Source organism: Vanellus vanellus (assembly GCF_965231255.1).
Source record: "Vanellus vanellus genome assembly, chromosome: 1".
In the NCBI taxonomy this organism is placed as follows: Eukaryota; Metazoa; Chordata; class Aves; order Charadriiformes; family Charadriidae; genus Vanellus; species Vanellus vanellus.
Genome location: NC_138905.1, coordinates 129,215,075 through 129,242,492, shown reverse-complemented (window position 1 = coordinate 129,242,492; position 27,418 = coordinate 129,215,075). Strand labels below are relative to the sequence as shown.

Below are 27,418 nucleotides of genomic sequence, written 5' to 3'. Positions count from 1 at the left end.
AATTTCACTGTCACTTATAACCCATTTTAAGGTATTTAGAGCATGAAAATAAGATCAAAGTTTAAGAAAAAGCAGAGAAATGACAGACTAAAACTCCAAATAGTCGTCATACTATTATGGTTACTATGGTTTGATGTCTTACACGATTATACCAAGACTGAGTTGCATGAGCTTATGTAATGCAACCCTCTTTAAGATACTGTACAAGCAGATTAGGGAGAAAAGTGGTGTACGTGCAAAGTAACTGCAAGCATGGAGTGGATAAACAAAAAGTCTAAAGGATCTTGACATGATATAGAAGGCAAAAACCTTCTAAAGTCCTTCTTGAAATTAACAGGAGAAACATCAATTCAATGCAGATGAACGTTTCACCATCAATAATAATAATACCAATGACAATGACTTCACCTTTGGGAATTACTGATCCTAAAATCAGAATTTGAAAGGAAAGCGTAGTGTATGAATTTATGAAGCGGAGAAAAATGGAAATAAGTATGACTTTTCCTTTGCCATCTCCATCTTTATATTCTTAATTTCACTTGCCACAAAACCTTTTTTTTCAGTTACTTTTGAAAAAAGAAAATCTAATGACTCTCCTCAAACCCCCTCTGAAGAACAGTCTTGTCAAACGGAGAACATATATCGGAATGCCTCTCATGGAAAAGGGTAAGAGTTCCCTGCAGCAAGACTGAAAAACAGAAGCAACTTAGTGGAGTTTGGTCCAGTCACAGAGCAAGATGAGTGCTGGAATGAATCAGCTGCCACCTGGGAAGCAGCGTGAGCCAGGGAGGACTCACCTGACACTGACACGCAGCTCTCCCGGTGCTGAGAGGGAACGGGCGGCTGACCAAGCTGCTTCCGAGAAATCTCTCTGACACAGAAGCAGTTAATTTTGAAAGAAGTAAATATAAAGTTCAACCCATCATTCTTCACCAGGCCAATTATAAGACTAAGAACTTTCTTGAGAAATCACATTATTCATATTTGAATTATTGCCATGATTGTCCATTTCGCTCCCTTGTGTACATTCCTGAATAGTTTGAAGCACTGTCTGACCTCTATTTTTTCTATATACCAGTATTCTAGAAATGACTAAATGTGTTTGGGGAGGAGGGAGAGATGGAAAGATGGATACTCAGTCTTCAAAAGGATCAATTACCTATGGATATACAGACATTCTACAAAGTAAGAAAAACAAGGTCGTATTCCCTCATATTTATGAGGGTGTATTTCTTTCATAAACAACATTGCAAAACAGTGAAAAAACCAACCAAATGGTTTTTAGAATTGGCTTTAAATTAGGTTTTATAACTGGAAATGCTAATCAGATCATGGAGACAAAAAATGAGAAAGTCTCAGTTAATCTTTAATAATACTTTATTAAGAAATCTAGTAGATTCTCTGTGCTGCACACTAAGCTGTCCGGAACCTAAAACCTCATCAAACCAAAACCACCAACCTCCTCAAAAAAACCCCACCCAAATCCAACTAAACAAAAAATATTTGAGGGATACAATCTCCTAGAACTAGAGAAAACTTTTTTTCTGGGGAAAATAGCGCCTTAGAAAACAGAATAGCTAAATGTTAAATAGCTAAATGTTCTTATCCATCAGAAAAGATAATGGAGTCATGGAACAACAAAAAAAACCCACAAGACGAAACCCCCAAACCCTTAATGATGAACCAAAAATCCTTTATACATAAGAAAACCCCTAATGATGAATAAAGAAAAATAATCTTTCTAGCTCATGTAGGTTATATGTACAGGGAAGAAAAAAGGAGAAAATACTACCACTGATCTGCAAAACATCATTCAGTCTTTAAGAAATTTTTCTACCTATAGAAAACAAATAATTGCAAATAATTTATGCAAAGATAGAAATATCTAAAAAGATTTAGCAAAATTTCAACATTTCTATTAAACTAAGGCTAAAATAAAGACGGGGGATATGGCCTTTTCTCCATCTGTTCAACACGAGAAAAATAGTCATTGAAGAAAACAGAAGAAACTCAGACTCAAAGAGCCAAATTTTCTGTGCTTCAGTTTTGGCTGTTTTCTTTTGTTTGGTTGGTTGGTTGTTTTTTTTTCCCCCCACATTTTCTGATTCATAAGACATTCCTGAAATAGGATTAGACCTAATACAGTTTCCCAAGCATGATCGTCCATATCTACAGCAGAGTTCAGACAAAACTGTGTATAAAATTTCTGAATATATGACTGACATAATAATCTCACCTAAAATATCACTACAGGTATGTACTGTATGGGAGAAAACGGTCTTATCTTGACAGATGAACCGTTAGAGATGAAGCGCCTGTGATACAGAGCAGTCACATAAAATAATAACAACAGACCAGGGCTCAATAAAGTGTTCATTTGGGGACTTCTGTTCTCCAGCAGTTTAGGAGACTCTCCCCAGCCTGTTCCACACTGCCACCTCAGGACAGCTGCTTCTGCAGCTGGCCAGGACACTGGAGGAGCATACTGCAGCACAGGAGTGGGAATGAACAGCTACAGCCAGGAAGAACTTCACCAAAGCCCCTACCCCCCAGGGGTCAGTACTGGGTCCGGTCCTGTTCAATATATTCATCAACGACTTGGATGAGGGGATAGAGTGCACCCTCAGCAAGTTTGCTGATGATACAAAGCTGGGAGGGGTGGCTGACACACCAGAAGGCTGTGCTGCCATACAGAGAGACCTGGATAGGCTGGAGAGTTGGGCGGAGAGGTATCTTATGAAATTCAATAAGAGCAAGTGTAGGGTGCTGCACGTGGGGAGGAATAACCCCATGCAGCAGTACAGGTTGGGGGCTGACCTGCTGGAGAGCAGCTCTGTAGAAAGAGACCTGGGAGTCCTGGTGGACAACAGGATGACCATGAGCCAGCAATGTGCCCTTGTGGCCAAGAAGGCCAATGGAATCCTGGGGTGCATCAAGAAGAGTGTGGCCAGCAGGTCAAGGGAGGTCATCCTCCCACTCTACTCTGCCCTGGTGAGGCCATACCTGGAGTACTGCGTCCAGTTCTGGGCTCCCCAGTTCAAGAAGGACAAGGAACTGCTGGAGAGGGTGCAGCATAGGGCTACCAAGATGATTAGGGGACTGGAACATCTCTCTTATGAAGAAAGAATGAGGGAATTGGGTCTCTCTAGTCTGGAAAAAACACGGTTGAGGGGGGACCTGATCAATATTTATAAATACTTAAAGGGTGGGTGCCAGGAGGATGGGGCCAGGCTCTTTTGGGTGGTGCCCAGTGACAGGACAAGAGGTAACGGGCACAAACTCGAGTATAGGAAGTTCCACCTAAACATGAGGAGGAACTTCCTTACCCTGAGGGTGGAACAGGCTGCCCAGGGAGGTGGTGGAGTCTCCATCTCTGGAGACATTCAAAACCCGCCTGGACGCGTTCCTGTGCAACCTGCTCTAAGGTGTCCCTGCTCTGGCAGGGGGGTTGGACTAGATGATCTCCAGAGGTCCCTTCCAACCCTATGATTCTATGATTCTTAGTGGCATTACAGTTCAGGCAATGAACACTACTCATTTTACAGGACTAACCAACTGGTTCGTTCACAAGGTCTCATTATAGTAAAACTGGGTGAGGCAAAACCAGCAATTACACAAAACTGGATATAGAAGAAATCATAAAGAAGCTAACATTTACCATATTTTCCTGTTGGCAGAGTGCTAACTGATTTCATCATATAAATCAGCATGGCATTAAAAGTTTTAAAATCTTATCCATCATATGGCCTGACTTAAGTGTCATGGATAAACTTTACACTTCTTGACACCAAATTTCTACAGGTCATTCTTTCATCACATGCTATGGCAGAATTGCATGTTATTTTTTTCAGTTCTCCTATGCACCATCACCTCTTCGGTTTGCATCAGTGCACATGTGGGAAATAACCAGAGCAGCACGATAATACAGTGTTGTTGAAAAAACACTCTGCCTTTAAAAAGGGAATCATGCCAATCTTCTTCACGAAAGAATTTAGGAGGAATACTATAAAGATCCACTAGAAGGAGCTAGCACTATGTCTAATTTCAAAACAGTACAGTCATTTACAGATAACATTGATTTAGGGGGTAAATAATCTCTTTGCTGTTGAGAAAAAAATAGTTTTATATTTGTATCTGATACTTTATTTTAAATTTCATGATCAAATACTGAAAGCGTACAGTAGTCACCAACATGTTGCATACCTGTAATAAGAAAGTCAACTTTCTATTTCAGTATAGCATTTTCCCCCTTTTGAAAAATGCATTTTATTACAAATATTGTAAATAATGTTATAACTAGCAGTCATATATTCTGTGTTGAAAAAAAGGAACAGTTCGCCAGATGATGAAAAAGTAGATACCCTAATGTAGCTACTCTCTTTGATAAGCTTTATGGAGTTAAATTTCTATTCTATGAAAATCTAGAGCAGATTCACTCCTGCAATTAAAATCTCTCCCCTCTCTACTGACAGAGGTATGCAGCCCTTTCTCATAACCTGACTAAACAAAGAGAGTTTTATGTTGCCAAAAAATATCACTGAATCTGTCCATAAACATGCTAAAAAGAGGAGATCTGATGGTAGAACCACAATGAGTATAACCTTTGCTTCTGAATAGTGTAACTTTCTTGTTTTCTCATTACTATAAAATATATATATAACACACTGAAAATTTCTGAAAGAAAAATTTAATTTTAATTCTGAAAGAATAATTTAATTGCAAAAAAAGACCACCTAAATTGTACTACTGGTTTAGCATGACAACAGCAAATACAAAAGCAGGGAAGCAAAATATATACGCCTATTCTTTACATGTTAGTTAGGCAAATTGACTTTTTGTCATGAACACTTACTGGTCTGTAGCTGCTTTTCTCTGGTCTGCATGTCAGCAAGTATTTGTTTGAAATGGCTGGTAAAAGCAGCAAGGTCAGCTTCCAGAAACAGCGGCCCTTGTTCTTTCTCTTTGAGCGCCTGACTTTGAGCCTTTAGCCGTTCAATTTGAGGCTGAAGGGTTGACATTCGGATGATTTCATCCTGCATTTTTAAACAAAAAAACATCAAGATAAACCTGTCCAACCAATGAAATCACTAGTGCCACGAAATCACTACTGTTTCAATGCACCTGTTTCAATGCATGACTGTTTTGCTTCCAACGACATCAGCTACAATAACCACAAACTCAACATTTTTAATAATTTCTCACAAATCGATACCTCTGCTCCCAATACGATGTTCTTCCCATTGTTTAAAGTCCCTTTCACATAACATTATCGTGTTAGTAGCGTAACGCTCAAAGAAAATGAGGTAGATGGTACATTAAAATTCCACGCCCAAGAAGCACGCTTTTCACGTGGAGCTGGGAAGAGAAAAACTCCACATGTCCCATAATCCTGGACTCATCTCTGTCAGATTATATACAGGCTAAATAGCATGAAATAGAACAGGAGAGGTGAAGACGCACAGTGATTTCCAGCAGCCCCACAGTGACACATTACAAGTTGGGGCTGTACTATTACAGCTTCAGGAGACCTTGTGGAACTTGCAACAGCTAAGTAAAAAGAAATGAGGAAAGTAAGCCAAATATACAGTTCGTAGTAGAGCTACTGTAAGAGAAGCTTTCTGCAAGAAAAGAGAGACACCCTGTAAGCCCAAAGCCAGCTTGGAAATGCCTGAAAACAGAAGTAACAGCGTAGATCTAAATTTGGATTTCAACCACTGTTTTCAGTTTGAGAGCTGTTGGAGCCAGAGATTGCATTAAGTCAAACTTGTACAAGTATGTCACGCAGTTTATAATTCATTCCTGTCAAACAATATTAGCTTATAAGTGATCTCCACCCACAGTTATCTACAGTAAGAGTTAAGCCAATTTCTATGATGGTGCAGCACACAAATGAAAATATCTAGGGGACTGGTGTGACCGTTTTTGTACAACCATTGCAATTCTACCATGCGATGACAGAAGGATATTCCTCCATACTCCACACATCAAAATGCAGGGTATGTAACAAGTAAAGTGGTCTGCAGTGGCAGAATTCTGGACTTGACCATGAAGACAGTTTTCTGACCCAGATCCTTCTGACAGAGGTGATGAGCAACAGTTTCTTAACGAAGAATCAAAGACACAGTTTCTTACAGGAAAAATAAAGGGAAGAGAGTTTTGGGGCACAATTCCCTACCTTTAGCTATCTAACTATCTTAATAACTTAATATTTGGGCAGAGGTTTTAATACCCATATGCTAGGCTTTATTGCCTCTTTATTTCTTTGCCAGTCTTTCCTTGAATATTTTCAATAATTACGTTGGAAAGGTAAGAAGTCCATTTTCCACTTTTATATTGAAATAGTGTAGATCATAATCCAGCCCCTTGTTGGAACATTTATGAAGCACAATATCCTAAAAAACTTGGAGAAGAATCTCTAACCTTGCATTTTTCCAACTGAGTTTTTACTGTAGCAGGATCTGTTGCTGGTGCGGGTTGTGCTTTCAGCCAGTTTTCTGCAATAATTGCTGTCTGCTCCAGTTGCTGCAGCTGGGAGTAGAAGTCAATGATGTTATTTTGGTACTCCAGCCATGCCAGTCTTTCACTCAGCAACTGACAGAACTCAATCCAGCGACTCTTCAGCTGCTCTGAGGCTTGTCTAATGTTGTCAGCATTCAGACCCTCTAGAAAGAAAATAAGAGAAGTTCAACACTTAAAGATAAGTATGTCACAAAGAAAAGAAAGGAATAAATGTAAAATAATTTAACAATTCAATTTCTGTATTTGAGAGCTCGTAAATCCAGTTAATGATTTATCATCAAATAGCAGTTCTCAACATACAGATGTTGCACATTAGTGGAGAAAGCCTTTAAAAAATATTTTAAGTTGCTGCCAGGATACTTTTGTTGCTATGGGAATCAATTATAAAGTGCATTAAAGTACAAGAATGGGAATAGAGCAGAAAGTAGAGATACAACACATATAGCTAAATAAAACTGTTGCAAGAAATAAGGTAATGCCTGACAGCTGGATTTTGAAAACTACATCTGGACTGTAATTAGATTTTAATGTACAAGACTTTTTCTTTTTTTTTTTTTTTTTTAGTAAAAAAAAAAATTTAAATGAGCGGGAACTATATTCCACAGTTATTTTGATGTTTCTGATAAACCCACCCTTAAATTTTGCATTACATGTTATTTTAGAAATGTCATAAGCACTGAGGAATAAATATATGATCAGATCAAACCTCCATCTAGGCCAATCCCGTGTCCCCAACAGTGACCAGCAGTAGACACTAAGCAAAGATTAAGAGCTGAGAAACCGTAGATGACACTTCTCTACGATTATTTTCATACGGGGTTTGGTTTCTCTATATAGTTTGCCTATTTCTGTCTATTGTTTAATAATCATGCTGAAATTAAAGTTTATAAAAGAAAGCTGACTTTAGTTATTTGAGACAAGGCAATTATTTAGGAGCATTTAAAGGTAAAAGAGCTCCATATACTCTATGAAGAAAGTAAGTCAATACATATAAAAGATAAGCAAAGGGGTCTTACAATAACATCGTTTATAATTGTTCTGAAACTTGAACTCAGGTTGATTTCCAAATAATATTAACATAAGCATCTCATTTATTTTTCAGAGGAAGTTTAAATGTAATCCCTAACTGTTTTTACTGGCATGACATGTAATGATACACATAGCAATAGGACTGATCTTGATTTCAAAACTAATAAACTTCTCAATCCACTGAGTAATGCTATATGATTAAGAAATTTTTTAATAACATCATCACTTAGCCATAGACTAGTTAAAAACATAGCTTGTGTTTCACTGGTTATGAAAATAATGACATTTAGGCTGTTTAAAAGCAAATGAGATTAAAGCCTTCAGTGCTATTCTTTCATGATTTTTGATACGCTGTCAATATGGTTGATCTTGTTTGCAACCTGTACTCCCAATCTGCAGGAAAATTTATTTATCAAGGATAAAAAATAGTAAAGTTCATGTGCAATTTTTGAAGGTAGGACATAGGAAGTGGAGTCCTAATTACAGCTAAATGCCTTAAATAAAAAGAGTACTTGAAATTTATTATAATAAAATTTTCTAAGGAATGACTACAACGCATGATAATCTGGGATCATGTCTATCGTAGTTCTCTGGCCAATCCCACTGTGGATTCAGCTCAGGGCTATTCTATTCAGAGTCGCTTGGAGACGGCCCACTTGGAAACAAACTGTGCAGTACCTGATAGCGGTTCCTCGGACATGCTTTGTTTACAGGATGTTGCCCTCACCAAACAAATTGTACAGGATTTCAAAAAGTACAAGCACAAATGTAGAAAGATAGGAAGCCCAGTACTACTGGGAGATAATGGCAACTGTGGTGGTTGGAACAGCTGTACATACACATTATACTCCGGAAACTGGGGCGCAGAATTTAAAGGCTGAGCAAGGGTATAACACGAGCATTAAAGCATAAAGACTTGACACATCCTAATAAAATCTAATAGTGATCTGGTTTTTTATGTGCATGTGTTTGCATCTGGAGATAGGGTATGCATAACTACATTTTCTTAAAGTGTAATGTCAAATGAACATATAGTAATATGTGAAGAGGCAGCATGAACATGAATGGCGTAGCATGCCTGAATAACAGCAATCAGAGCTGACCAGGCACATAGATACTGAATCTTACCACCAGCAAGAACAAACACATATATAGAAGATGAGCCTTTAACAATGCTATATTTCAAGAATTGCTTCGGTCCTGTTGCGACTTTGGTTATAAAAATGCTGTATACTCATAATAGACAGCCGATATCTTTGCCGCTCTGTTCTCTGAACCTGGAAGACACTGCCTGTGAGTTTGGCAGAGTAGCTATAAAAAGATCACTTTTATTTATTCCTCCTTTCCTCTCTTTTCAGCTGCCACAGTCTCCAAAGTACCCTTAGGCAAGATTATGATTACCAGGGGAAGTATAGTCATGGATTCTCCTTACATAATAATACTTTTCACTGTAATATTTTCTTCAAGGATTTAGAGAGGACCGTATTTCAGATGAAAGTCTAGATTCATCAGATCCTCTTTTCTTCTTTTCACTCATATGTCCCTTTTAATATAAGATTTAAATGTGTGCAAATACCCAATATTATTCAACTTTCTTTAATTGTATTCTTTATTATCTAAACTTTGAGTCTAAATGTGATTCCAGAAGTGCAAAGATGAACAAAAAAATGCTTTTGCTCTTTGTGCAACTGAGGTGGACAGTATGAGATTGGAGTATGCAGAGCCACGTTTGGCAAAAGACTGTAGAGGTGCACCTCCATTAGGCAACACAGTACTTTACTGAATGGAAAACCCATCTGAAAGTCTCCCTAGAATGCATTTTTTAAATTCTTGATTAACAGTCCACTTGGGTAACTTGAAGTTGTCTATCACATGTCAGTATGTCATTTCCAGATGGATGCAAGAAAAAGCCATTGCTTGCACTTGAAATCATTTGGGCAAATATGTCAAATCTTTTCTTCTTTTGAAGAAAGCTAGTCCTCCATCAAACAGAAAATTAACTATTTAAGTAGTTGATGCAATGAGGGCATAATTTATAATGGTTTTATTTGCCCGTTAAATTGGTGAAAATCAAGAATTTGAAACTTACTTCCATGGTAAGTACTGATTTCTTCATGATCTTCAGCAACTTTAGCAACCACAAGCTTTCATTCATGATGTTAAAATCAGTCCCCTTACTCTGCTTCACTCAAGGCAGCAAGATATACCAAAAGTTGACAAGCAGGCAAAGAAACAATATAAAAGCCGTTCTCTGGTAAACCAATATTATTTTAGTAATAATGGTTCATAATCTTTTTGTGTTTCATATTCTAAAAGCTTCTGATATAATCAGTGAATAAATATACTGTACCCAGAGGAAACAGATCATTATCTGAAGTGAATCCATTAATTTTATTTCCTTGTGTATGGCACATAACAAATTGTGTCTGAATAGTTTTAATTGTGCAGCACCTTACATGCAAGTACTTTGGAATTGCCACTTAATATGAAGTATATCTTATTAGGTGCATTTATCATTTTCTATGGTTCTATGATGCAATAATGTAATATTATCCATGTTTTTATAGCTTTTGACTCATAGGTGGATGTGAAATGGTAACTCACAAGATAATATATTTCTTCCACAGAACAGTGGCACTTAAAAATGACACGATTTATCACAACAAATTCATTTATATTCACTTTAATGCTGCCTACCAAAATTCTGAGTACTCATTTTGATGCCCTATATATTTTATTCTAAACTACTATAATAGTCAAGTGTCCGTTTAACATGCTACATGCTTCACTCATGCATCAACAGATTTGTTATTTTATTTTAGAATACAATTTAGGAAAGAAAAGCAGAATAGAATTGTTTCCTAGAAACTCTCTTACACAGAAGAAGTCAGAAGAAGTAAGGTTTCATTGATTGTAATCATCAGACTTCCCTAAAGACATGGGCAAGGAGAGGCAGAGCACGGCCCACGTAGAATATGGGTGGATGGGTAAAGAATCATCCAGCAAAAGCATCAATGATTTCCCCTGTGATGGTAAAAGTCCTTCAAATGGCAATATTCAGACACACTGCTTACGAACACAAGAATAGCTGCACTGTGTGACATGGCAGCTCTTTCTAGTGCAAAATACTTTTGCTAACAATGGCTGAAAGCAGTCACGTAAGGCAAGAATGGTGTATAAATATGCTTCCTCAGAATATTTTCCTCTGTGCTAAGGAACAAGGAAATGAAACTAAATAAACCAATCCAATTCTCTCCAGAATTTGAATCCTATTTTTTACTTATTCCCTCTCCTACCACAGTAAAAATAAAAGCAAGAAAATAAATACAAATGATACGACAATTACACTCAGCACCATTCTGAACTCTCTCTTATAATCCACCAGAGGTCTTCATCCGTAACATTCAGAATCTTGTCTAAAAGCAAAGAGGAAGCACATCTTACATATAAGTAAAGCCAAGAATTTAGTGATAGCATAATTGGAATCTTGAGTGTAATCATTATTAATCCAGATATAATTGATACACAATAAGTAAAAAAATAACAGTGCAGTTACAATTGTCATCGCTTCACATCACAACTGATCTATGCCTTAAATCTCTTTGCCTTGTGTAGTCTTTTAATTACAGGTTACACTGCAAATGCATGACAATCATCGATTGCATCACTGACTGATTTCCCTAAAGAAAGTACCACGCAGAATATAGGTGGGAAGATCATCATTTCTGATTTGTAGATTGTGGTAATTAAGAAGGTTTTTCATTGAAGATAACATAGTACATCTATCCTCCGCTAGTTGTTAAACTGCTTGTCTCCCACAAATCCATAAAGGCACATCAATTCCAGTTCCTTCCCGTGTTATGGAAGAGTTCCAGCATTAGAAGAGGAAGGTAATGTAGGCATAGTCAATCTGCTCTGTTGAACCTTATTTTGGAGGTTCAGCAAAACTTTTCTATGCTATATCCTTTCCTCTTGTTCTTAGTGAATCCAGAAATCAACCAAAAAAAAAAAAAAAAAAAAGTAAGAGAGATGAAGACTGTATGTCCCAAATTCATTTCCACAAGCCACACAGGGACTAAAGTAACTGGGTTGAATTACTGTGGAAAATATAAAGCTGCATAAGTTTACTACAGTTTGAGATGTAGGTTTAAAGTGGAATTTCTTTTTTTACATAACTTTTAGATCAATACCAATTTAAAGATAACCCCATTAATTGCAATTGCATTAGATCATAATGACTTGGAAGAAAAGACAAATAGAAAATGCACTGTATTTAAAAGCACAAAGGCTGAACATAGCACTTAGCTTCCTCTACTCTCAAAGCGTAATTTTGAACACCTCGCAAGATAGTCCATTTGCAAATTCTTTGTTAAAATCATGTTACAGTTCTCCTCAACTAATTTTAATTATTTAATTCTACTTTCTACCACTCCCACCTGGTGGGGATTACCGAATTAGTTAACCATTTCATACACTATTCTTCAAACTGCCTTTGCAGCAGTGGAGAAGCTGAAAGTCCCACAGACATTTTAGGCTTCAAGTCCAGGGGAACAGTTTCTTTTTTCAAAGGAATTGTTTCTTCCCTAAAACCATGTCTAAAAAGGGACCTTCATTCTTATGGGCAACTAACCTGTCATCCTCGCTAGAATGTTCTTGCTACCAAGGCTACCACGACACATAGCATGATATAGAGCTCAGAGCAGTTGATAGGAAACAAAGTCAAGGGGGTTTAGCTAGTTTACCCTGTGCTTGCACCCCAACTGGAAGATGTGCTTCCTAAAAAAAAAAAGGTGTGGAGATATTGGAAATATTTATATGCATATCTGGCCACAGTCAAGATCACAACATCTATAGACCATGAACAAGCATGGGTCCATGGACTGAAGGAGAAAAAAGAGAACCTTGAGTTGAAATCACATGAGAATATTTAAGATGGGATATTAACCTACTTTGACACTGGACTTGGTAGGTAGTAAAGTACCAGAAAACTAACATATAATGTGCTAGTGAGTTCTGCAACTAAAACCAACATTAGTACTATATAGTCCAAAGAAATTGAAGCTGGAATTCTTGAGGTGCAAGTTTGCATTTTGCCAAAGGAAGAGCGGGGCACTGCTAAATGTGCCATAGAGAGATTCCACCCAAAATAACAACCTCGATGTGGCAGCACGCAACTTTCAAATACTCCCTTAAAAGTCATGTACAACCAGTTCTCCCAGGCAGAAAACATGTCCAAAAAAAACCGACAGAATTTTTTATATGATCGGCCATGGAAAACTGCCCAAATGATTTCAAAGAGGGCGCAAATGTTATCAGACTCCCTTTAGTATATTCACTGAGATTAGGAAGGGAACCCTTGCAACAGTTGTTACAGTAATTAAATATGCCCCACACATTAAATATGGTCTCTTTTAAAATATTACACCTTCATACTTCAGCAAGATAATCTTAGCATTCCATCAAATATGTTTAGCTTGGCCAGTTAGTACCTCAAACTCAAAGCATTTAATTTTAAGCAATTAAATTCTTGGTTCTTCTTTATAACAATTTAATATAAAAGATTTGTTCTGAATCTCAATGCAGTCAAAATCTATATTTCTGGTAATCATACCAGTATGACAGATGTTGGCCCGTGTTGAATATTTGATCACAAAGTTAGACATCCTTTAATATGAAGGATAATAATGACTTACAATTTTATTTCCATCTACCTTTCTTTGTTTTTTCTTTTTCTCTTAAAAAATCTAGAAGTTCAAAAGAATGACATAACAGAATATTTGTTTAATCAATAATAAAAATAAAAAACTTACAACTAATTTTCTTTTTAAAAAGTTGTATAAGTTTTGACATTTATTATCTTTGAAAAGCCGAATACCAAAAATCTCTTCCAAAACCCAATAAAATCTTATATTTTCTATGATACAGAACATTACAGCAAAAAAAATTACAAAACATTCACTGTATATTATAAGCCAGAAAGCGCTTTTTTCAAACTGTTGAGAGTAATGCCTTCCGAGCTTTCTACCTCAGATCACTTAATGTACCTTCAAAAGCTTAGCATACTCAGAAAATAAGATTACAACTTAAGTCTCTGCGCAGAACAGATTGTTAATATACAGTCCGTTACTGTGAGCACGTTTTACGCACATTTCTTTTCATGCTACTAAAGTGGTAATTTTTTTTTCTCTTTTCTAATTAACAGATTTACCATTCAAGAACAATAAAAGGAATATACGGTAATATTACTTTACTGTTCCATTTAGACAGTATTTGCTAATATAATTCTCGTGATAAATATGAACCTGTGCGTTTATCAAATCCCTAAGAAGATTATCTAAATCAACTCCCATGTAATTACCATTCACCATCTGTTCCACCAGGGCCTCAGCTGATCTGCTGGCATCTTGCAGTTTTCTGTACTTCTCAGGCTTTTCTCGCTGGATGGCCTGCAGCACGACAGGAAAGGTGAGTGTTTCAACAGAGGGATTTGGAAGAAGTAGGTAATTAATCTCAGGGATGTCTTCTGATTTCTCGAGACCATTTAACCTGTCATATTGCCCTGCCAGCCTCCTGATTCGCAATGAAAGCAGCAAGTACCAGATACCATCAGGAAGGGAGTCAGTCATAAAGTCAAATACATAAACTGAGAATCAGAACGCGACAGCGTTGACAAATAAGAGACATACAAATTAAGAGCTATTCAAAGCCCAATATTTCAGAATAAAAACATATGTTCAACAGAAATTCCTTGTGGAAGAACAGATTTGCTCGTTTCTCTTGATAACAGCAACAATTGAGCACGCTAACCGAATCACAGGGTTTCATACCATGCTGCAGTATTGAACCCATATACCATTTGATTGCTTACTTTATCTTTTTGATGGCAACCCCCCTGTTAAAATGCATATTAAAGTAGATTTCTAACATATACATGAACACACATAGCAGACAACTATATATGAGCTACTAAGTAAGAATGAGAATTAACCGCAGAATTAACACAGACTTCTAGTTATGTATTGTATCTAATACACTCAATTCACCTTCTGTACTCAAAAATTTCTCACCCACATTCAGGCTAGCTAGTAATGGCTGGTAAAGGTTAGCTGCTAAAATTTCAGCATATAGTAGGAATCTAAGTTTCTCATTTCATTTTGGGTTGGTAGTAATACAGAGAGAAAGCAAAATCATTTTAGATCTGACAGCCCCTCAATGCTATCTCATAATTAGCACCGTGAAGTCATTCCACTGATTTAAAACTAATTTACTTGTGCAATTTAGGTGTAATTCAGAAGCTCTAAATCAGAAGCCCCAAAAAGAAGCATAGGGCCGCAGTCATTTTTGATACCAAAAAAACCCCAGGCTATATACCTCCCAGAAATCCTGACTAACACAGTCTCCCACAAATCAGAGTCCTTCACTTTTGCACACATACGAAAGGATATGCCACTGCAAATCCTATATGACGTGTATGGGAAGATAACACACAACCCTGGCTACAGCTTCTCAGTCTGGCTGACCCCACTAGGCTTCCTAATCACCTGGTTCATTTCCACAGCAAAGGCATATTCTGTGTGACTTGAGTCTTCGGGTGAAAAGGTTCCTTTACAGCTGCAAAGAAACCTCAAGTAGGTTTCTTAGGTGTCTAAGAGTGCTTTTAGTAGAATAATCTTATACACTTACATTTGAAGATGTTATTTTTCAAATAGATTGTTATGCTTAGGAGGAAGTAATATAAACACCTTTGAATAAACTCTCTTAAAATAACTTTTAAAGTGTGATGCTTAAAACATCTTCAGTTTACTAGGCAGCAGCTCCCTGGAAGACTTTCCTAAGTAAGGAGACACTTGAGACTTTAAAGAGAGATTTTCAGTTAAATTCACACATTTCCACAGCCTACTTAAAACTGCTATTCATTTGTGTATATAGAAATGATTAAACAGCAGCCTTCCCAACAATATGCCAAAGCTTCTATCAAACACTTCCAATAATACAATTTTGTATAAATAAAATATATAAAGAAAGGATATTTAGAGAAGAATTAAGGATGGAAATATTTGGATTTTATAAACAACTTCAATATATACCTAAATTATCATTCAAAGATTACTGAGTTTAATCCCAATGACTTAAAGATGACTGTATTAATTATTTATAGCTTTTGTAGGTCAATAAAATCTTCAACCATTCCACTGCACAATTTAAATATTTTCCAAATTAAAAAAAAAAATCTATTAATTCTCTGCAGAGTTCTAAAATTTCTTATAGAATCTTAATTAATACTACTCTGTCTATAATGCCAGGTATAATTAGCGCGAGTCTATACTACAGAGAACTCAAACAAATCATAAAAACACTAAAATATCCTGAAAAAAAAAATTGACTCTGTCTGTAACGCCAGATGTGTAATTATCATGAGCACAAGTGTAGTGAGCACAAAAGAATCATAAAAAACCCCTGAAGTATGCTATTTTGAAATATAAAAATTATATGACACCGAAGCCTGTGGCAATGAACTCTTCAGTGTCCAGAAATACACTGTGTCCAGAAAAATGTGGATAAATGTTGATCTGTCTCCTGAAAGATTAAAATATCCAGGTCCTGATAGAAAAGATAATCACTACATGCAAAGCCCTTAAAAATAAACCGGAAAATTTGGCACATACCAAACTTTCTGCCAATTACTGTTCTCCACTCCTTTTTGTGTAATTAACACATATTATAAAGATGAAGGGCTAACACTGGTTCCAGGAAGACATATGCTTCCACACAGAAAGCACAATGCTAGCCGAAGGAGAAAAGACTGTCCTCTTGGTCCTCCTACAATGACAAATTACCTGATCTGGGGCGAAAGGACGAAATTCAGCCTAGTTACTTCACAGTACTAATCCCACAGTCCTGCCATGACTCTGTACACACTGCCATTGTTTGCCAAACCTGCAAGCTCTGTCTTGGATTTTAAGCACCTCAGAAAAAGGATTTCCATAAGCACATATAAAGTGTCTAGAAACGAAGGGAGTAGGAGTCCTGTAATATCTCTTATTTATCTCTTTGCGTCTGTTTTCTTCATTTTGTCCTTTACTAAAAGGAACAAGACTCTCGATTCAGGTTCATTCGTGACACAAGTAGTCTGGGATAAGTCTGAAGAGTTTTGTGAAGTTCTGAAATTCTTAGATTCTCTACATTGTAATCAACACTTTTTTTTTTTTTTTTTTTTGATTCAGAGTTGTGGTAGATACAAAGTCACTTCAAAATATTTCCAAAGACATAACTTTCCCTTTTTCTACTCTTTTTGTTTTCTGCAAAAGATTTTTCAGAAAAAAAATACGCCAATATGAGAAAAAAAGTTACCTTTACAGGCTTTCATCCAGTCGGGGATTAATTCTCTTCTGGGCTATTTTGTAACTGGCACTGCAAATGTATAGTAGCCTAGTTTTAACTGATTGAACCCCACTAAAAATTCATCTTTAGCTAAATGCCAGCTGAAGGTGAAAAGGCTACTTTCACAACGCTGAGCGTTTTAGTTGACCCTGAGATTTTAGTTGACAGTTAATGACTTCATAACCTAGAAAACACTGACAGTCCGAGGAATTCGGACGTTACTCATATCAAATCAACATCCTAATCTGAGGGCTCTGCGAAAGGATGCATGGTAGCAGTAGTCCCTGACCTCCTATGACTCTGACCAATGAGCCCCAAGAGCAGGAGATGGCAACGTTATCATCACTGGCTCTGACAGTGATTCAGCTTTCAAATATCCAGGCCCAACAAAGCATGTCTGAAAAAGGTCACTAAAACAAAACGAACAAACAAGAATGGAGCTTTTGAGAATGCCAAAAGAACAAATTTAATTGTCTAGGATATCTGACATTTTCCCTTACAGCTGTTCCTTGTATGTTTACCCTTGATTCTGAATTTCCAGGTGCTGCTTCTTGGCTAACCAAAACTCCTTTCAAGGAGGTTTATTCCCAGTTTATCAATGTCTAGACTCAAATCTGACTTACTATTAAGCAAGATTTCCTATCTAGCAAGTTTTAGTTTTTTACCTGAACCTTCATATATTGGAACTTGCAATATTGAAAGCTCATTATGGCTTACAGAAACCAAAAAAGACCTGAGTCACTGTTAGGTCTGTTTTTAGTAAAATATACATAATAACTGGAAAACAATAACAGTGTGATGAAAGTAACAATGTTTGCAGATTAGTGATTGGATGTCTTCATTATTTAGGAGTAGCAAGGTTGTTCCACAGTGAAACTTCTATACTTACGGTGCCCAGTCTCTGGCCAGGTAAGGCAAATACCTTTCTTTTGTAGCAGGGAAGGGCTATAAATATTTTTGCTTCTCCCCAGACATAGGAATGGACTTTTTGTGCATGTCTAATCTATTCAACCTCCGTAATACCTCTGCCAAAGGCTAATTTCCTGCCAGTTTCTGAAGAGCAGCTGGCAGAGCAAACGCAGTCAGTGCATTTCATACAGCCTGCTCTTGGCTCTGTCTCCCCCAGGCCTCCTCTCAGCTGGGAATGGAGCAGGCTTTTGAACCTGATGAATCACCAATGATGGCGAAAGAGCTTTCCTTGTGGCTGTCGTTTCTGAAGTCTGTGTCCCTCCATCATACAACAGACGCACTTCCACTATATCATATGGAAGTGACCCCTCATCCAAGAAAAATGAAGAATAAGAGCAAGCTGCCACAACAAGAAAAAAAGTCATCCAACTAGTAACCTGTCCTCAAAAGAGCAGCAGAAAAGAAAGTCATTAGGAAAAGGCCCTAGGAATCAGCACTTACTGTGGTGGGCAATAAACAGTAGGTCTGACAAGCACAGGTGTTCTGTGTTACACCAGTATATATATTGTCATATAGGGAAAAAAATAAATAATAGCCAGTAATGGCCACATCAGACTTCCGTACGATGCCCATGTAAGTAACAACGCTGAGGTATGACTAAGTCAGTACAATATGTCAATATAACACAACCTTTTTCAATTATCACTAACATATGTTTTCCTTTTTGGCATTTCATCTTTTTTTATACATCATCTACAACTTTACTAGAGATTATAATATATTGAAACCCATACTATCTTATTTTCCAATGATTTGAGGCTCCTTTTGAGGGAATTAGAAAGAAAAAGTGTCAACAAGCAACAACGAAACTACTCAAATCAATGAACTGGACAGTACTTCCTGACTACTAGTTTTATGGATGGAGACACAGCCCAGACCAGGAAAAGTCAGGTCTGGAAAAGCTTTAAAACCTGGCATTTTAAAAACCCGGGTATATTTTCTTTTTTGAAAAGCATGTACAAAGACTTCCATTCACCGAAAACTGTTCAACACAGAATCCATGTAGCACTCATTAAGTGCCATCTTTCAGAGTTCTCTCTATCAAATAAATACATGTAATTAGAATGTTTGCTCCCTTAAAACACCTAGAAACTTCTTAATGTAATGTAATTTTCTCAATAAAATGTTCATTTTAAAAGCAGTGATACTCTATGAAATTAAAACCAGCCTTGGTCTTTAAAAATATTTTCAATGTTAATGAAGGACACGTGTTCATTTGTCTTATTTCTATTTAGAGTTACTGGTTTGTCTCAGATCCCTCTTGATACAAAGCAGATCGTTTTTCTGCACTGCTTTTCAGTAAAGAAGCTGGAAAATGGTTTCTTAACCATCCAGTTATTTGATTTCCAAGGAGGTCAAAGAAACATCTGAAATACCTCCTGCTATCTGCAGGGTTTCGAATTCAAACTTACACTGCCCATGCACTGGTGAAATTCCACACTTCTTTTCCCTCCCTCCCTCCCTCTTCCTCCAGTGTTATGTATGTTTTCGCCAACCTAAACAAGATCTGAACAAATGTGGTAGGTAGTGGCCTCCCAGCCCCAATGATCTTCCTCAGCATCAAGAAAGGCAAGGCAAGAGCTGCTGGGAACTCTGGCTGGGAACCAGGGGAGGGTCTGTGGTTCACCTACCTCCACCCCCTTACTTGCAGCGATCAGCACCTCCTCGGAAGCAAAGAAAAGAAAGAAGGAGGAAGGTGAAGCATGGCTCCTGGATCCTTTAATCTTGTTATAAAGTCTTAGAAACTGACAATATGAGGTGGAACATCATATTGGTTAGAGAAACCTGAAAGTGCAGGTACTCGGCGCAATATGTAGGTCAAGACGAGCTAATTTGCCAGCCTTGAAATTGTTATGTTCCTCAAAATGGGAATATATGAAGGGGAGGCAGGAGCATTTTCTTTGTATTATCATTCCTCTTTGTTTCTTTTTTAATTTTACCTACAATGAAGATTGAAGCACTCAGAAAACCAACCGTAAATCTATTTAGGTATTACATGAACCCCATTACCTCAGTATCGAAGCATTTGAACCCATCAAACCTTCTCTGTATATTTGATCCTTGTTGCATATTGCTTTTATATATATATATATATATATATATATTTATGTATATTTCATGTAACATGAAGTGGTGCCGTGGACTAAATTCAGGAGATTACATTGTAATGGATACTTACTAGCAGCAATATTATGACAACATTAACAATTACATTAAAATTATTGCAAGAGAAATATGATTTAACATGAAATTTTAAAATGTATATTTACAATCACGAAATTCAGCATTCCTCAATCTTATCATAGCTGTTTTATGATGGACAAGCATATAGTGAGAAAAAAACAGCAGGAAAACTAACTTCAATATAGTAACTTTGTTCCAGCTGTTTGTGCTCTAGGAGTATGTATCACCATATATTTTAATGAATTTTCATGGTATACTATGATACTATAAGAGCTGATTATAAAACCAACTCTCCTTTCTTTTACTCAGAAAGGACAGGAATTTTTATGTCTATCTACAAAAATTAAATATGGAAGAAAATTTAAAGTTTAGTTTTCAAGGGCTAAATTCAGAGTGTGTGAAGCATATACACAAACACGGCTACTCCTTAAGCAGTACAGAATCATTTGTTTTGCCAAAAGTAGAAAAAAAAAACATTTTTGGTTCAGGCATGGTACTACAATAGACCAAAAAAAAAAATTAAATAAAAAATATATGTAGAGACTGGTGATTTTCATATATATTTTACAGCACTGTCAAAAGAATTAGATACGGATTTTCTTTAGGATACACTAAAAGATGACACTTTTCATATCCTTCAATTTATGCTTGTATAATGTCAAATTAAGCTCTTAGTATAGAGTCATGATGCATATTTAAGAAGTAATACATAGACTTTGATTCAACTTTGCCACAGACTTTCACAAATCTAGAATACTTTAATTAAATATGAGTATGTATGAATATCAAAAAAGATCTCTGTATTCAGACAGCCTGCGTAGCAATTTTGGTGCCAAAATCTGACATTTACAGAAATAGTGAGCGCTTCTAAATTTCTCTTGTACATGTGGACAACCAATGCTTGTCAGTCTACATTTGAACTCATTTAAACTTGGACTTTGAAAGCACTTTGACAAGCTAATACACACTAACGGACATATATACGAGTACTTTCTCCTACATTGACTCTTTCTCTGAGATCTGAGAGATTGCCTTCTTTTCGATATATCGCAAACTCGGGACTCTGAAGCACTGCTTCTGAGCGGGTCATCCAGCTATGGAGCTCCGTTGTATCCGAGTCAAACCTAAAAGACAGAGAAGTGCAATAAGGCATTTCATTTGCACAAAGTTTCTGAAAATAGCATTGACAGTAAACACGTTTAACGGGTTGTTTAAACAAGTGAATAAGCAGCAATTTCTCTCAGCAAAAGACAGTTTTAAACCCCCCATATTTCATTAGATAGCTCATAAAACTATTCATACCACAATTTGGAAACATGGAAATACTTTTTCAGTTTTAAGACCCTGATTTGACAGCTGAACAGATGCAACAATTTTCACAATAAAGATTCTAATTTTACAAGCTGATATTTTTGGAAGACACGAAACGAGTGTCTCTCACAGCGAAGAAAGTGTATCGCAAGTCCTGTTGGCTCAGCTGAGGATGCAAGTCCTATCTGGCTCACCAAACGCAGCTTTCATACCTGTAAGATTTCTGTCCCAGCTTGCGCTGATGATATTATGAAGGATATTTAAGCAGGAAATTTGACCATTAGACAAGAGTCTCTTCAAATGAACTCAAATTGTTGTAGAATGTAATTACTAATAAACAGTGGGTTATAATTTTCCTACAGCTAAAACTTTAGAAATGCAAATTAAGTTTTCCAACTCTCTGAATACATTTTTTAACTAGTTTGTACTGCACAGCCTTTTTTCTTACTGTCTTCTCTCTCATCATCTCCTATAAAACTGATGTTAATCTTTGTTACCTATTCAGAAGGTAGCAGTTCAAAATGAAGGTTACCACATGCAGATATTTAAGTTGCTGATGTGTAGAAAAATCATACTATTACTCAGTATCCAATGTAGTTTTTAAAACAAGAGGCTTGAGACATTTTTTTTTCTGTTGTGCTAAACTGCATTCTTAATTTCTTTATTGCACTACTTATATCTAGTTTATAACTGGTTTTCCTTTTGCAGCAATACGATGAAAGAAATACAGCAAAAAGACATAGAAAAAAAGAATCAGCTGTATTTTTCAGTTTGCTTTGTAAATACAGGTTGTATCTTTTACATGCAATTGAAAATCTACTAACAACAAGAACTTGAATGACAATTACACCTTTGGAGAAATTAATTCTTTTATGTCAATATACTCCATACATATAAGAACTAAAATACAAGGATGTAATGTAAAATCAGGTGCTACAGAAATCTACACATACAGAAATGAAAACAGAATACAAGGGTTCCACGTTTGATCTTGTATTTATGCCTCCCTTTTTTTCCTTCTCCACTGTGATCTTTGTGACTCCATTTAACAACATGGTGTGAAAGACTGAGTAGAAATGAAAGCAGAAGAATCACACACTGTCCTAATCCCAGCCCAATATTCTATATTCAAATTATAAACACTTAGGAATAATGTCGATAAAGCAATTCTCAATAGTAGTATTTGAACACTCATTTAAAGAGAAAAAATATGATTGTGAAGTAACGAAAGGTGCAGAAATCTTCATTTTATAAAGAATTGTAAATTCAGAGGTGGAAGACAAAAGAAAATTCCCAGATGGTTCAGGGAATCTCTGTGCTGGTACCAGATTCTAATCGCTGAAATTGAACTGCACTGCCAGTTAAGAGCTTCCTACCTCAGCTTTATTCCTGATCCTATGTGACATTAAATCAATTGCAATTCTTGAAATATAATGTTATCCTCTGTTCTGCATATAATAACTGCATATTTAATAAATGCTTTCATGAAATTTTAAGACTAGGAGACAGCAAAATTATAAAATCCAGTATTCCCACATAAAACTGGAATACTCTATATTCAACGAGTTGCAAGCACGAACTCCATATCTAGCTGATTTCAGCGGGAGAATGATGACAGTATTTTTTTGCAACTATGATTTAGGACTGTTCAACACATCTTAAAGTAGAGAACACCCAATTTTAAAGCTAATGGACTGGATTGCAACATAAAAACAAATCCATAAATCATCCTAATATAAATCTGTATATAAATTATCTATATTCAAGATCCAATGATGATTGCTACACCTCTGCCTGATCAGCAATGTGAAGTTCTACCAAGTACTCTCTAGGACAAAGTAGAGTTCTTGAAGTCCACAGTAAGGAATACATTAGGTTAAATAAATTAGAGCAGCTGCCTAAGGACTGTTATGTCACTTGACAATTGCTGAGCTGCAGCAAAGCCTCCAAATCCGGTGTAAACGTTTTTCAAAAAGAGGGAGTAGTAATGCTCTACTGCCTTCTGTTTCTCTATCTGGTTTGGGGCTTGTCAGCACCACAGGCAAAGTGAGAAACAAGGGAACCTGTTTTAACAGTCAAGAAAGAATTTGGTCAGCCTATAGGTTCTCAACCACACGGGACTGCCACCCTCTCCACCTTCGGTTCTTCAAACCCAGTGAGCATTGTACAAACCAGTTACCCAAAATCAGCAGCCCAGGTTAAGGAAAGCGTTGCCGCTCCCTGCTGCCAACATGCTCTCCACTCCCCACTCTCCTCGTGGTCAGCAACCGTATAGGCAAAGTACACAAGAAAGGAATGACCACTTCTTTCACCTTACTTAAATCTACAGCTAAAGCTGGCGCTCTCGCTGCTGTCACTTATTGCGGCAGCTAGGATGTTTTATAGCACTGGCACAAAGCAGCAGTAAATGGAGAAGACCACAGAACATCAGACATCTGATAACAACGAAGACGAGTTTACCAGTCCCTCAGTACCAAACTCCCTCGACTGCAGGCAAAATGGTATTAATTCTGGTGCTTGCTCCGTTCGCAAACTGCAGGTAAGTAGGAGCACAGAGAGCAGCTTTCTGAAGAATAGCCAGAGCAAAAAGTTTACCAGTGATCATTTCTTCATCTCTTAAACAAAAGGACTAAGCCCCTGCCTCTGCAGCATCCCCCCCCTCAAAGAGGAACAGGAGAGTTTGGGACAGTTTTGATAGTACAATAAAATAATCAGGAACACATCCCATGGCCCAGAGAGTCATCAGATGATGGTAAGTATTAGCCACAGCAGGGAGCATCTTGACAGAGCTGATCTCGGATAACAGATTGCTCTGTCACTTGCAGTTTCTTCTGGAGACAAATATAACTCCACAAACAAAGGCTCCTGCCCCCAAAAAAGGGTTATAAAGAGGGGGCAGAAAAGGATTAAAAAAAGATGAAAGTTAATTCTAAGTAGCTTTTTGCAGCACATAAATATCCTCAGCATAAAGACATTTTTCAATTACTCTGGAAAAACAAAAATTCTTATTGTTATGTTCAGCTTGTATAAAACCAGGAAATACAGGTAGAATATGCCGTTTAATCATTCCACTATGATTGGACATTTCCTATCTGAGCACAGCTGCAGTTCCAAACTATATTACCTCTAGATTGATATCAAAGGATCAATATAGTCTTTAAATCTCCTAAGTACAACAATACTTTTGATATAAAAAAAGTAATGCAATATTACCTTTCTGACCCAATAAAGTTGAGTGCAGGTAGAATTTGTTAAAATAAATCCATGGAAGACAATAAAATCAAATAACTTGAGACAATTACTCTAAATAACTACCTCACTTTAATGCGCATGTTAGCTTGCTCCCCATCTAAAAATTCAATCTGCAGCAGAGGATTTGTTCTTTATGCAGCACTCATGGTTTAGTTTTCCAATTAGTCTTTCCTTCTGCTATTCCACAAGAGAGACACTATCTTTTACTGCTCTCACTGCCCTCTCTTGACAGGTCAGCACATGTCAGCTGAGTTTAAATACAGTCTCTTTTTACTCCAGAGCACATTTGAAAAAAAACCAACACATTCACATTTTTAATCCATGCCATTCAAATTTTCATGCAAGTCCCCCAAAAATTGATTTTCTAGATCATACTAAGCCATATGCCTACTTCATATTCACACTCAAAACTCTCTTGCTGAGATTACCACATATACTTGTTCAAAAATGATTCCTTCTTCTAGCTTTCCCTTCCTTTTCAGTATTAAATACATGATAAACCTTTAAGGCATTTCACAACTTAGTTGCATTTTGTTTTTGCTTTCTGTGCACGGAATTTTAACCCAAATATCCACCAGAGGCTGACACTCGAGTCCTACTACAAGACACCTATCTAATCAAATACCTTCTGCAAACCACTAAGTAACAGCAAGCGTTAATTTGTTTATATTCCACAATAAAAAAAAACAATGCATTTATTAATAGTTGAAGGTCTGACTGACTGTAAACCTTCCATCTGCACAATATACCTTATAAAGGTCTATTGTGGTTCTTACAGCCAACAAAGTTGTAAGCTGTCTAGCAAAAGACAATGGTATATTTTAAACTCATAGTTTTGCCTTTTTTTACACACTGCCACAGGAAGATGATGACAGTGAAGTAATGGCCACGCACTGACCTTGCACATATTTATACAAACAACTTGAATGTTGTACAAGGTCCCATAGGAACACGAGTCACGAAGTACCCTGCTGTCATGTGGCCATCACGGTGTATAATCTTTTCTCTAAATTGAATGAATTTAATCTTGAAACCGCTACGATATTACTGCTACTGTGACTAGATAGTGGTTTCAGGACTTCATTCTTTCAACACTGTCCTGGTTTGAGGTAAAACAGAACCAATTTTGTTCAGTAACTTCGCTTCTTAGCTGGGCCTCTTCTAACAACTGAAATTAACTGCATATTGTGCAGACAGTGTTCACTCTCTCAGAGTGATAAGGCCAATGTTTATAGCTGATGCCCAGGCATGGTATGCAGAGAGGCTCTTGCTTATACTTATTGCCATAACAGCCAAGGCCAACCAACTTTGTTATTTGCCACGTTGGAGGGTCGGAAGCGGAAAAGCATAGTGGGGTCCCACCTGCAGGGAGGAGCGGACAGGACAGGTGACCCAAAACTGACCAACAGGGTATTCCATCCCATCTGCCTCATGCTCAGTATAAAAGCTGAGGGACCAAAGGGTCAGGGGCTCTTCCTTCAATGGCCGACGTCTGAGGAGGACTCTCTCTGCCTGTGATCCCAATCCTGACTCCAGATCCGGAATCCAGTTCCCGTCCGCCACTGAGTCCAGCCTGGGACTGCCCCAGTGCCAGCCGGTGACGTGATTGTCATCTCGGGAGCTTGATACGGTTTTGTATATATTTTTCATTATTTCTTTTTATTTTATTATTAATATTTCATTAAAGTAGTTTAGTTTCTTCTAAACTCTTAAGTCTCTTTTTCCTCCTCTGCCTCTCTCTTTGTAGAGGGGTAGAGGGGAGCATCTGTCGGTCCCGTCTGGGGTCCCTCGGGTCCCCAGTGGTGGATTTGGCCTAAACCACGACAAACACATAGAAACTGCCTCAAAATTTCCTTTGCTCATTTGTTTTTTCCTTCCCTCTGGGAACAAAACCACACCGGGCATGTCACCGCTCTGTATCTTGGGCAGACTAAGACCAGTTGCCTACGTATTGAGCTGGCGGGGAATGATACAGCTCAGATCCAAGAACCACATACTGAACTACTGCATTTCCATGGCCGGACTGAAATGCCCAGCTCACCAGCAGTGCTCCTCAGCTTGTAGCTCTTCATTGCCTAGAACATGTCAAAGAAGAACTTTTGGTATACAATGCCCATAGGCAGAATTATTCTGTGATGAACTAATTCCCTGCTGTTTATCTTCCTCCTCTATATTTGTAGCTGATGAGCAATTAGGTGATAAATAGTCTTGTTCTTAATTCAACAGCTTATTTGTCCTAATAAATATTTTTCCCTTCCTATTTTTTTTAGTTCAGTCGTCAAATAATTTTATTTCCTTTCTGAATGATATTCCGGACCTCCTTCTACGCTTGTGATACTGTTCTGTTTAGCCTTATCAACATTATGACCAGCACATTTCTGTAATGCGTACTAAGGCATCAAAGAAAATACGAGATCGATTCCAAGCGTAAATCTCCTCCAGAAACTTCACTTGTATCACCTTATTAGCCTCATAGTTCTTTAGACAACTATCCATCTCACCGCTGATAAGGCATGGTTATAAACCATACCTTCCCCAGCCTGAGCAGTCATTCCTGAACTGTAACGTGGAATGCTTTGCAGACATTCCGATTAATCCACTACGTTTCTCATATGTCTAAGGCAAATGAAAATCTAGAGGTTGTTGTAGAGTATGTTCATTAACACCATTTGCCTTCAGCAAACAGCCAGTGGCTAGAGATGCAAAGCAGTTTTAAATCCAGTCATCATGCCTTCCAGTGAGTGCCAACTGGTGTCACTCCTATAATATAGGA

At 37.3% G+C, this 27,418-nt stretch overlaps 1 protein-coding gene across 2 annotated transcripts in view; it reads right to left on the bottom strand.

Moving 5' to 3' along the window:
* The window catches only part of DMD (dystrophin), a gene marked incomplete at both ends in the record, with an annotated part of 1,177,430 nt that overhangs the window by 770,749 nt on the left and 379,263 nt on the right, over positions 1-27,418 (bottom strand). For both annotated transcript variants that reach the window (XM_082480534.1, XM_082480533.1), the window contains 4 exons: positions 4,853-5,033; positions 6,421-6,662; positions 13,907-13,994; positions 21,083-21,206. In XM_082480534.1, coding sequence (XP_082336660.1) covers positions 4,853-5,033; positions 6,421-6,662; positions 13,907-13,994; positions 21,083-21,206 — 635 coding nt within the window. The remainder of the gene's footprint in view (positions 1-4,852; positions 5,034-6,420; positions 6,663-13,906; positions 13,995-21,082; positions 21,207-27,418) is intronic.